Genomic DNA, 13,163 nt, shown 5'->3' with positions numbered 1-13,163 from the left:
TGCGCATAAGTAGTGCCGTGCCACGCAGGGTGTCCCCCATGTAAGGGAGCCCCACGCGCAAGGAGTGCACCCCATAAGGAGAGCCGCCTAGTGTGAAAGAAAGAGCAGCCTGCCCAAGAATGGTGCCACTCACATGGAGAGCTGACACAACAAGATGATGCAACAAAAAGAAACACAGATTTCTGGTGCCACTGATAAGGATAGAAGCTGTCACAGAAGAATGCACAGCGAATGGACACAGAGAGCAGACAACTGGGGCGGGACAGGGCATAAATAAAAAAATAAATCTTAAAAAAAAAAAACGCTATGAGGGATGAGAGAATGAGAAAAGAGGAACATAAGCAGGCTGAAAATGGAATCTTGATAGCAGCATATATTAAGGATCAAAGAAGAAATAGAGCAAAAGACCCTGAAGAAAAGATTCAAGAAACAAAATAGAAATCAGGATCTAACTATGTCATGTGCTACAGCCCTAAAATGAATAATGCTTTGTGTCACACGCAGGAAAGAGACAGCAAGTCTTTTAATTGATTTTTTGTTGTTGTTTCTACTATAAAATAAATCTTGAGCATAATAAATGTAATAAAGCTAATGGTGCAGAAGTATATATATAAAATGGGAAGGCTTCCTCCTCTCACAATCCTTATCCTATTCCAGAACATATCTAAATGCAAGCTGACTGAAGACTATGGGCAGGACTTATACTATTTTACCTCTTCCTTCTCAAACCCCATGAAAATGGTAGCAATGGAATAAAATTTGTTTAAATCAACAATAAAGAGAATGACCTGAGAAATGAGAGAGCTCAACAAATTTCTGGAAGGTGGAGAGGAAATGAAGAAATTATAACTGATAGGGAAGGCTAAAATATCCCTTAAGAGATGGAACCCAGGCATGCAAACCCCGTTTCTTCCTCCAAACTCACTAGTTGGGCAAGTCACTTCTCCTCTTTTGGGGAGGGGTGAGTAAGGGAGTAGAGAGAGCCAGGAGTGCTACTCTAATGGAACTTCTTTCTCAAGAAGCCAGGGAAAAGTACTGAAAAATATGAGACAAAAATATAAGAAACACAAAGAGCCAATTCAGAAGGTTCAACAACTAACTAGACAGAATGCGATAGAGATGAAAGAAAGCGGAGAGAGGAAACTCTTAAGAGAATGTCCCAGTGCTGATGGGCATGAGTCTCCAGTTTGAAAGGGCCCAATGAATGCTGGCAGAATTAATGAAAATAAAATCCTAGGGAAGTGGACTTGAACCAGTGGATAAGGCATCCGTCTAACACATGGGAGGTCCGTGGTTCAAATCCTGGGCTTCCTTGTCCGGTGTGGAGCTGGCCCATGCACAGTACTGATGCGCGCAATGAGTGCTGTGTCACGCAGGGGTGTCCCTGAATAGGGGAGCCCCATGCGCAAGGAGTGGGCCCCGTAAAGAGAGCCACCCAGAGTGAAAGAAAGTTCAGCCTGCCCAAGAATGGAGCCACACACAGAGAGAGCTGACACAACAAGATGATGCAACAAAAAGAAACACAGATTCCCATGCCGTTGACCACAACAGAAGCAGACAAAGAAGAACATGGAGCAAATAGACACAGAGAACAGACAACTGGGGCGGGCAGCAGGGAATAAAATAAAATAAATCTTTAAAAAAATAAAAAATTAAAAAATAAAATCCTAAATCATTCATAATGATATCTAGAACACCAAGGATAAGGAGAAAAAAAGCTAGAAGCTTTCATGGAGAAAAATAATAATGATATGGGAAAAAAACCGAATCATTACCAATGAATCAGCCAGACATCAGACTTCTCGTCTGCAACACTAGAGACCAAAATTCTGTGGAGCAACATCTTCAAAGTTTTGAGGGGAAAATGTTTTTTAACTCAGAATTCTATACCCATCCTAACTATTAATCAAGAATGAGGGCTGCATAAAGACATGTTTAGACATGAAAGAATTCAGAAAATGTATATGCCATGTGCCTCGGAGAAGTTACTTAATAAAGTGCTGCAGCAAAAGAAAGGAATAAACCCCAGAAAGAGAAACCTTAGCATCTAGAAGAGCAGTGGAGGCAATCTAGGAGGGCATGAGGTTAGGGCTCAGCTACGTAGCCAGTCCAGGTTGAAGCCAGGAGGACTAAAAGCAGAATTCATTCAAAGTAATGCCTCGCCAATCGTGCTTTACAGACTGATAAGGAGTGAGAGAGAGAATGGGAGAAAGATAACACAAAGGGCTATGGCTTTCACTGTAATCTTTTCTGTACTATTTAGTTTTTTAAATCGTGCATGTATTTCATAAATTTAAATTTTGACAATTATAGTTAGAAACAAACACTAAAAGCCCCAGCCTGGCAGCCTCCTGGATATCCCCATGTCCTCTACTTTGTTTACTCATTCCTTTACCATCCAAATAAAATGTTTCCAGCACCTCCATTAGTGACCAGGCATGGGAAGTCCACCAGCTCCTCACCTGGCACCTCTAGGGATCCCCAGGGCAGTATCACTTCTGAGTCAGGACCTACCTATAGACTGTACCTCTGCTGTAGCCCTCCCAGCATTCCTCTTAGCACCTGGGTTTTACCCCACTGGGCACCAGCCATCTTTTATTTCCCTCCAGACTAGTATTAGCACAAAGTCATTGTTTGTGGGCAAATTTTTCTTGGAGAATAGGATGTTTTGGAGGCACAGGGTAGGAAACAACTGGTAACACACAAATCAGATATCCCTTTCCTAGAAATGCAGGGCCATCCTCTGCCACGGGGAAGTTCTTACCAGCTCTACCCTTCCATAGACCCCCAGGTCCCCTCCATGTTGTTGGGGTTTCTTTCCTTCTGGCTGCCTACTACAGCCTCCTGAGGAAACAGAAGTCACAGTCTAGAGAGGGCCTGGCACCTGGTGCTTGAAACTAACTCCAAGTGATTTTAATGTCTAGCCAGGCATGCTGCTTTCTCTAGTTGCCAGGAGACAATCCCCAGATTCCTGCTATTTTATTATGCAGAGTAGTTTAACTCTTTTTGTTTTTCCCTCTCTTTCCAGAGCAGGCAACCCCTCAAACTGCAGCCAGATTGTAAAACAACTTTTTCCCCCTCTTCCGTCTCTGAATATACATGCATATACAGGTCTCTTAAAAAGTAGATCATATATTTTGTGCATTTCAGTTTTATCATTTGACTTTCTTTCATGCCTTGTTATTTAAAGACCACATAATATTTCATTATGTATATACCAAATGTGCTTAATTTTTTTTCTATTGATGTCATTTGGGTTATTTCTTATATTTTGCTATTGCTAGTAATGCTGTAGTGAACATCCATGCGGTGTGTATCCTTCAAAATGTGTGCACGTATTTCCAGAGTCGAATCATTCCAGCATAGAATGAAAGCACATGTACATTTTAAATTTTGACAGGTATTGCAAAAATGCTTTCCAGTTAAATGGTATATCACCATTGGTTTGTGAAAGCATCTCTTTCCCCATACTCATACCTACCCCAAATATTATCAGTTTTTACTATTTGCTAATCTACTAGGAAAAAATGGTGTTGCCTTGTGTCAGCTTGCACTTTTCTGATCATTTGTGAAGTTGAATGTCTTTTTGTTTCTTTATTAGTTCTTCTAATATTTCTTGCATTTCTTCTGTGAAATACCCTTTTAATAGATTTTTGATGACTATTTGTTTAGAAGATGCAATGCAACCCCTCCTATTTCTTTCTCTACCTCTCCCCCCACACATACTATTAACAGGTCTATAATATTATCCAATCCATTCTTGATAATTCAAAAGAATGAAGAATACACATATTTCGAAATTTAAAAAAATTACAACGTGATTTTTTTAAAATATAGCCTTTTTTTCTTACCCCCTTTTCCCCACCCTGCTGTTTTTGCTGTCTGTGTCCATTCACTGTGTGATCTTCCGTGTCTGTTTCTCTTTTTGTCTTCTCTTCTCGTTTTCTCCTCTAGGACTCACCAGGATTCGATCCTCGGCACCTCCAATATGGAGAGAGATTCCCTGCCTCAGTTCCTGGTTTCTGTTGCATCTTGCCTTGACTCTCCCCTTCGTCTCTCTTATTTTGTTGCATCATTATCTTGCTGCATGGCACGGGCCTGGCTCGCCGCATGGGCACTGGCTCACTGTGCGGGTTGCCGTACAGGCCCTGGCATTTTTATTTTTATTAGGCATTCTAATGTTCTAATATGTTTTTGGAAAGTGCACAGATCTCAGAATGAGGAATGTCTCACTAATTGTGCCTCTTTCTACAGGGTGACTGTTTTACTTTCCTTACTTACCTTACTGAGCCCTAGTGTTCATAACTGTAGAATGGGAATAATAACCAACCTATAGTTAGTTGTGATAGTTGCATAAAATAATTATTGCATAAAAAATATTGGAATTAAACTAAGAATTCTCATTATGAATTTTTCCATCCCATTCCCTCCTATTACCTGAACTGCTCTCTAAATATATGCCTAGGCTTGGATCTTCTTCCCTCTACCTCTCTGATTGAGCAGGCTTTGCCTTCTCCAAGGTTCAGGGTTGAATTTCAAGTCTGCATAACCAGCAAATAGAAGAGGGAAAGGTAGCTCAAAACTGTGACTGAGCACCAAACAGGCAGTGTCTTAACAATGAGGGTTAGAGATGTCAGCAAAACCAATACCAGAGAAGGTGTCCCACCTGCTCCCAAGGTTGATCCACAATATGACCTTGGGAACAGTTGAAATACTTTCAGTTTCAAGTAACAGACCCTGGAAGCATGAAATAATAAGGAAAACTTATCATCTTGGATGGCAAGTAGTCTTGAGGTAGGGCAGGCCCAAGGCGGGTTCATTCAACAACTCAGCTACATCAGAACCCAATTCTTCCCATCTTTCAATACTGCCATCTTCTTGCTTGTCCTACATTGGCTGCCCTTAGGATCCCAGGAGGCTGCTACAGAAAACAGCATCCAGAGACAGAGAAAATATGTTTTTCCTTGTGTTCTTTTAAAGGGTGAAGAAAAATCTCTTGTTTCTTACAAGTCCCCCAACAGATTCCTCCTAATACCATATTGGCCCAAATTGCATCATCACAAGTGCACATTGAAAAAAAAATCCGTAGCAGGATAATGAGATTGCTATTATTAAATTACTCTGGAGTCAGAGAGAGGCCCTGCCACCTCTGAAGTTTGTGGCCTCCAATACCTGAACTAAAAACTTAGCAAGGAAGAGGGAGAATGATGGTTGCATAGATGATCAACAGTGTCTATCACTACCATGTTTGTTTATATGGTGCATTTTAAGACCCTATCTTAAATTAATATGCAAATCCTTCAATTAATCATATAAAAATACCAGCTTTGAAGTTTGCAACTTGGAAACTTAGCATTACAAAAGGACAGTAATATTTCCTCCCATTTTTAAGGTGGGTGCAGATGTTCACATTTATGAGTGAATAGCCTAGCTTTAGAAGGAATAAGCTTTGAAGAATGAGCATACGTTATCAATTCTGATCACTTGACATGACATGAGTTTTGTGCTGCCCTCTCCCAGATCTGAAGAGGGAAAACTGCCTGCCTGGAGGGACCCACATAGGACACAATGGGTGAACTTAGATGGCATTTCTAGGAATCTGTCTATTTCAATGCGCCCTCCTCCCAGTTGTTTATTAAAGGGAGCAGAGGCCTGCAGTCAAGTCAAGCTTGCAGTCAAGGTTATCTAGAGATCCTCATCCCAAACACCTGGAATACAAAGATATGTGTGCAAGGAGGTGTACTTCCTTTATGTGTTAATTCTAAGACATCCTTTAAAGAAGCTCAGATCCCTGTAACTTGGAGAACAGACTAATGAGATTCTTTCTGCCTGCTTCTCCATCCTTGCCCCCCAAAGCTGGCTCATGCTGAAGGGGACAGTTTTTAGATATAGTGGGTGAATGGTCAGCTGTGAGGGGCAAATCAAGAAATGACAAACTGGTGCCCAGACCTACGTTCACGAGAGAGTAAGTGAATTTCAATTCCCAGCAACCTTAGGGCTACCATGATGTCTTGGCTGTAGTTGCTCCTTCAGCTCTAGGATGCTTTTATCACATTTCTGGAACTATGAGTGAATTGGGACTGACTTTCTGGAATGAAAAACATCTCTGCACACCTAGTTCCACTATAGCCTTGGTGAGAAACTGAGTTTGTGGAAGAAACAAAAGTAGGTTTGAGCACTAGAGCAAAGTTACCTGGGTGACGCTGGTGGACAGAAGCAGCCTGGAATATTGGAATGTAAGTGTATGTGTGTGTGTGTGTGCGTGCATGTGTGTGTGTGTGTTGAGGGGCAGTGAGCCTGGGTGCTGCCAGGTGCTCCACCTGTTCTGCACACAAGAGCCATGTCTTAGGCGTATATCCAGACCAATTATATCTGACTCCAGGAGGTGGACAGAGCAGGGTTGAAACTACCACCTCCAAGTTCTTAAAAATAGTCATATCATTATCCTAAGAATTTTGTTCAAAAAGTGCCACTTCAGAAAATGTCATCAAGGGAATTCATTGCCTCCTCTGCCTGTACCCCCCACCCCAGATATGCTGTGTCTTGGGGACAGAAATTGAGAGGATGGGGGTTCTTAGCAGACACCTTTCTCCTCTGTACTGTGACTGAGCTGAGGATCAAAGCCTGAGTCTTAGTAAGATCACAAAGGCTGGTCTCTGTAAAACCCTTCTTTGCATCATGCTGCTTTGGGTCTCTGAGGGAAAAGCCCCTATATGTCAGTCGTGATATCCCTTGAGCAATAAAAAGCTCTTTAAACACTTTAAGAATTTGAAAAACTAATTAACTGAACAAGAGCTTAGTGCTAACTGTTGGGGGAGAAAATGGTCATTAAAGTAGTGAGTCATATGAAAAAGAGAACATGGGAGGTTTTTAGTCAGAAAACATGCTTTAAAAATATTTGAAAGAGGACAAGTGAGTTTATATGGCTATGAGTCTCCAAAAAGAGCCAGGAGGTTATCAGAGGGGTTGCCCTTATTCACACCTGAGCAGAGTCTCAAAGACAGATAAAGTAGATACAACCCCAGGTATTGGTTCTTCTGAGGGTACAGAGACCCACAGGTTCTATGGTCATGGCAGATGGAGTTCAATGTCATGTCAGTTGGCCCCACTTTGGAGTTTGTGTTTCTGTGTGATGCAGCTGGACTCAGATGTGATCTTTGCCCACAAGCCTCTCCTGTTACTTTTACCGGAACTGTAGTTGGTGCTGGGGTTTAATGTATACCCAGGGGACCTGAATCTCTGGACCGACCATGTGATAGCTAGGCCCTGAGCCTCAAGAGACTTGCAACCCCTACACTCTGGTATTTTGGACTTACCCCACTCAGCTAACATGGAGGTGAAGAAGGTCAACCACCACACCAGGGAGCCAAGAGTGCCTACAACTGAAAGTAGGAGAATTGCATCCAGCATCGATTGGAATCTAAGCCCCCTCTTGATATAGATGTGGAGTGGACACAACCATTCTAAGGTCCAAAGGATGGAGGAATAGAGTATGGGTTAGAGTGGACTTACTGATATTCTATTCATGAACTATTGTGATTAGTAATTGAAGAAAATGTGGCATTGGTGTGGAGAAAGTGGCCATGGTGGCTGCTGGGGGTAGGGAGTGGGAGGAAGAGATATGAGGTGGGGGCATTTTCAGGGGTTGGAGTTGTCCTGGGTGGTGCTGCAGGGACAGTTACCAGACATTGTATGTCCTCCCATGGCCCACTGGGTGGACTGTGGGAGAGTGTGGGCTGTGGTGTGGACCATTGACCATGAGGTGCAGTGGTGCTTAGAGATGTATTCACCAAATGCAATGAATGTCTCATGATGATGGAGGAGGTTGTTGTTATGGGGGAAGGAGTGGGGTGAGGGGGGTAAGGGGTATATGGGGACCTCATATTTTTTTATTGTAACATTAAAAAAATAAAGACAAAAAATATTTGGAAGAAATCCATTTATTTGCACATACTTTGAGTTGGAAAGTCATAAGAGTCTGGGTTTGCATTCTGGCCATTCCATATCCTATCCCTTGAGCTTGGGCAAGTCATTGCACTCCCTGATCTCTGGGTCATAAAATGGGAAGAAGAGTAGTTTGAAATTGTTGTCAGGACCATGAGCACGGACAACTCTCTTTACTTCAGCAAGACAAGGAGAGAGGGGTCAGGATCTGAAGAGATGTCTGCATGCTTGGAGCCTACCAAGATGGGCTTTTCCCAGTTTTTCATTGCTCCCTCCTTAAGAAAGAACAGAGCAAGCTAAGCCCTTTCATCTATTCTTAATAACTGTACCAGAGTTGATAATTTCTCGATTTAATGTCAAGCTCATGGTCACTTTCCAGTGCAACCTGGCTCTGTCCTTTTACCAGCTATGTGACTCAGAGCAAGGGTTTTAACCTGAGTCTTGTTCCTCAATCAGATGCAGAATACCTGGTTGCGTTGTCATCTTTTTGGTGTACCTCTTCACACTGCGTGGTCCACACTGGTCTGGGATGCCTTTTCTTTTTTTTTTTCTTTTTTTTTTTCACCAGAAGGTCCTGGGGATCGAACCCTGGTCCTCCATATGATAAACGGGAGCTCAATTGCTTGAGTCACAGCCACTTCCCCAAGATGAAAAATAAATATGGTAGCATAGAGTTCATAGAAGTGTTGTGAAGGTTAAGGTCATTGGAATAGCATATATAAAGTACCAGCACAATGCCTGGAACATAGAAAGCACTCCATATATAACAACAATTACTATTATTGGTTTATTGCAAGATGTGGGCTTAGCAATTACTATGCTAATCTAATTTCAGTATGGTATATACATTTTTAATATAATAAAGCTATATTTATTCAAATTCCCTCACTATTCAAATTAGCTCTATACCTTATTAAATTCAAATTAATGAGGTTTATATCATACTGGTAGTCAAATGAGGCATTTACCTCTACTCTCTACTCGCCACCCCTCAGACTACTCCAGTAAGCTCAGTGGGGCTGGACGTGATCAGCAAGTGACACTCCAACAATTCCCAGTCATAAGCCCTTGGATCCAGTGTTGCCAGAGTCACTTTCTGATTGCTCAGAGCTAAGGAAAGTTGTAGCACACATTGCTTGCTTGAGTCAACTTCCATTGAACATGTCCCTGGTCCTTCCGGTAGGCTGTAAAGCGGTTCTTGAAACAAGAGTGCAAGTGTCACGGCGTGAGTGGTTCCTGTACTCTGAGGACATGCTGGCTGGCCATGGCTGACTTCAGGAAAACGGGTGACTATCTCTGGAGGAAGTACAATGGAGCCATCCAGGTCGTCATGAACCAAGATGGCACTGGTTTCACTGTGGCTAACAAGAGGTTTAAGAAACCAACGAAAAATGACCTTGTATATTTTGAGAATTCTCCAGACTACTGTATCAGGGACCGAGATGCAGGTAAGTTCAAGCTTTATTCACAGCACCTAATTCTTTCAGCAATCAGTACCCTGTAATTTAAATGAAGATCTGTATTTCCAGCCTGCCACTTCCATAATTGCAGCCTACTGCCTTCAGGTTTAAAGCTTATGTTTCTTCTAATTCATACTTTACACAGAGAGTGCTCGTAAGCAGCTGGAGAGGTTGGTTGATAATGTGCAGATTCTGGAGAAATGGGAATCCAACAAGAATGTACATGGCAAAAAGTCAAAATATGCAGATTAGCAAATTCTTCAGCTTGGACAAAATTCTTAAGGCTGGACAAACGTATACTATGAATAATAACATAGCCCTCATTTGTCTGACTGCAGTGGGCAGTGAGGACTGTGTAAAAAAGCACTTCAATTATTAAGGCCACACCCTTCCCTTCCACTCCCAAAACAGCACCTTCCCTGCCTTGGACACTCTCAAAGAGCCAAGTCCATCAGCTCCACACAGCAGCTGTTCCCACCTGACTGCATGTGCTATTCTCCACCTCTCAATCCTCATGAGCAACTCTGAACTTCAGGCCTAACACATTCTTTGTAAAGATTCTGGTGCAAAATATGAAAGAATACACATCTAAGGCAGTAGGAGGTGATTGGGAGCCCATAACCCACTTTGGCTCAAACCAACACCTCAGATTAGGTAGGAAGCATGGGATTCATTATCAGGAGAAAAATCCTCTAAGTTCTGAGTTTATTTTTCACCCCTATTTAATTGCAAAGGAACCAATAAAATAGTGAAGGTGGCCTCTACCTCCTAATATTAGATCGACAGAGGGGCACAATTACCAGGGAACATGACAAGTAGTCCAGTGCATCTCTTGCCTCTGAGTGGATAAATTTCCTTCATGGTTTGATGAGCTAGTCTTTGTAGTAGCCGAGCAGGTTTGTACATGCAGGCTGTGGATTAATGACTACAGAGCAAAAGGACAGAGGGTCTAAAGGACCAGATCCAGCTGCATTCCTTACAGGCTTTGGAACCTTTAACAAGTCATCTTACCTGTCAGGCCAAAGTTTCAGCCAAATTGTCATGAAACTTGTGCTTTGATACAGGATTGTCCCAGAAGTCTGGCTCCCCCTCTTCCATGAACTAGGTGTTTAAACTCTGCCTCCTCAAACAGAATCTGGGGATGATGACATCTTGGTCATTTTAACTACTAAGTACTGATTACTGTGTTCTAAGGCCATTGCACACATGGTATTATTTAATATTATTTAATCATTAGAGCAGCCCTATGACATCAATGCACTGGAACTAGTTACTTAAAAACAGAATAAAAGGGTGGTTCCTGGTGGATCAACACCAACCAAGAGCCAAATTCTTTTTTTTTTTTTTTTCCAGCCAGATAAGCAACCCTAGATATCATCATCCCCATTGTATACTAGGAGAAGTAAGTGACTTGCTTAATATCTCCTTTCTAGCAGGGGGTGGATCTTAGGCCATCTGACCCCAGAGCCTGTGCTCTTGACCCTGACAATGGCCCCACCTATCTCCCAAGGTGTGTGTTTTAGTTTCCTAAGGTGCTGAAGCAAATACCATGAAATGGGTTGTGTTAAACAATGGGAATTTATTCACTCACAAATTGAGTCTAGAGAAAAGTCCAAATCAAGGCATCATCAGGTGATACTTTCTTTCCAAAGACTTTCTAGGGCTAACTGCTGGTGAACTTGGTCCTTTGCTTCTCTGTCACATGGCCAGGCACATGGTGGCCTTTCCTGGCCTTTCTCTTCTCTCCCAGGTTCTGTTAACTTTTAGCTTCTGGCTGCTCCCTATGACTGCTCCTGAAGGCTTTCTTCTGTGTCTGAATTTCATTGTCTTATAGAAGACTCCAATAATAGGATTAAGACCCATCCTGATTGGGCTGGACCACACCTTAACTTTTGAAATAGCCTCACCAGCAGGTCCTACTTACAATGCGTTCACACCCATCGGAATGGATTAGATTTAAGAACCTGTTTTTTGGGGGGAGGGGAGGCGGGTGTACATACAGCTTCAAACTACCACAATGTATAAATGAAAAAGCCTTGTGAAGCAACAACCTTATTTCAAATATAAGAGGACCTGCTTCCCCAGGGTATCTTTTCTGGTTCTTTGGATTGAGCAGTCTCCACAGTGAAGCCAACAGTTATACTTTTTCTTCCCCACAGGAGGGCTTGGATTCTGAATCTAATCCTTGCTGCCTCTTCCGATTACTAAATTATTCTTGCATACTTTGCTTTTTCTATTCCCTGAATTAGGACAAAATACTTTTTCTTGATCCTAAAATAGCAGATGTATCTGCAGTACCTAACACGTGCCAGAACTTGATCTAAATTCTCTCACTGAATCTCACAGAAAGTCTGTAAGGTGGGTATTTTGTAATCCAGTTTTTTGGGGAGAGGAAACTGAAGTTCCAACAGGTTAAGGACTTAACAGGTTAAGCCCATGGGCTCATGGTTGGTAGAGGCAAAGCCAGAACCTAAACACACATCTGTCTGTCCTTTTGTCCTCTGCCTCTACATGCAATAGCAAGGAGGCCCACAGTTGCAGGGGCCAACTGTCTGAGGGAAGCCATGTAATTTATTCACTCTCCATTTATTTCTGTTCTGTCTTAGTCATATTTTAACTTATCTGACTTCAAAAAAAGAAGTGAATTTGGTCTTGGTTGGTGTTGATTAGCCAGGAGCCATGCAGTTCTTATTCTTTCTGTTGTTGTTATTGTTAAGTAAACAGTACCAATGTATTGAATCATATTTCCATCAATATTCCTAGATTATTTGTAAATTATCTGAACTATAATGAATGGCATTTTTAGTTGAACCTAAGAAAATGCCAAAGTTGTCCAGGCAAACCTTACAATATTTCTTTTTAATTATTTTGACCATCAAATTATTATTTCAATGAAAATGTGATTCAGGGTGTTTGATATCATGAAGGCAAAAGTCTAGATTGTCGACAAGAGTATTTGTTCCTGTATTTCATATTTTGAGTCACATACAAGTAGGCACATGTGTAAGATGCCACTTTTCTCTGAGAAAGCCTGCTTCAACCCATTCAGCTAGCCAAAAGGCCTCACTCTTGACTGCATGATCAATAGCCTTCTAAAGATGAGGCTTTATCCTGGCAACTTTCTAATAGAAAATTTTGTAATAGGCACTCTAAGGAGTCCGTCAGGTAGCCATAGAAGTTTGCAAGTGCAGAATCATCCTAAAGTAGTCTCTAAACTCTATTTGTGGAGGCAGGGAGATGTGACAGAGAGAATCTGAGACCCAGGAGATAGGAGGCTTCTTGCTTTTAGCTCACAGTGGGACTCTGGAGCCTTCCCTCTCTGCACTGTTATCTGTAAAATGAAGGGGTTGGGTCAATACTAACATCCTTTCAATCCATAAAAAATACCCAGCTTGCACACAGGATTGAACCAAGCATATCACTGATGGACTTTTCCCACACTGTGATCGTCTTACATTTGGCGGGGCCTGTTTTCTGGCAAATGGAACTCCCATATGTTGGAAATGAATGGCCATCACAGGTATCCAGGCTCCAAAACAAGCCAAAAGATTACAGTAAAATTGAAATCAAATAATATATCATTTCTTTTTTTTATTTTCTGTATTAAAATTTACTCTACCTCTTCCCTAGATTATATCTCAGGGTATACAATCTTCTTGATTGGGGCCATTTTGTTAGTTTAGATTTGCTTTACTTTTGTTTTTCATATCATGCACCTTTAATATTCAACTTATTGGACTTCTTCTACTTGCCAGCACT

General features: G+C 41.8%; 1 protein-coding gene across 1 annotated transcript in view; it reads left to right on the top strand.

Moving 5' to 3' along the window:
• The window catches only part of WNT2 (Wnt family member 2), a 47,807-nt gene that overhangs the window by 15,214 nt on the left and 19,430 nt on the right, over positions 1-13,163 (top strand). Inside the window, exon 4 of the mRNA NM_001281763.2 lies at positions 9,128-9,392. Within this exon, the coding sequence (NP_001268692.1) occupies positions 9,128-9,392 (265 nt within the window). The remainder of the gene's footprint in view (positions 1-9,127; positions 9,393-13,163) is intronic.

This window comes from Dasypus novemcinctus, chromosome 5, assembly GCF_030445035.2.
Source record: "Dasypus novemcinctus isolate mDasNov1 chromosome 5, mDasNov1.1.hap2, whole genome shotgun sequence".
Classification (NCBI taxonomy): domain Eukaryota; kingdom Metazoa; phylum Chordata; class Mammalia; order Cingulata; family Dasypodidae; genus Dasypus; species Dasypus novemcinctus.
This window is presented reverse-complemented; position numbering and strand designations above follow the sequence as displayed.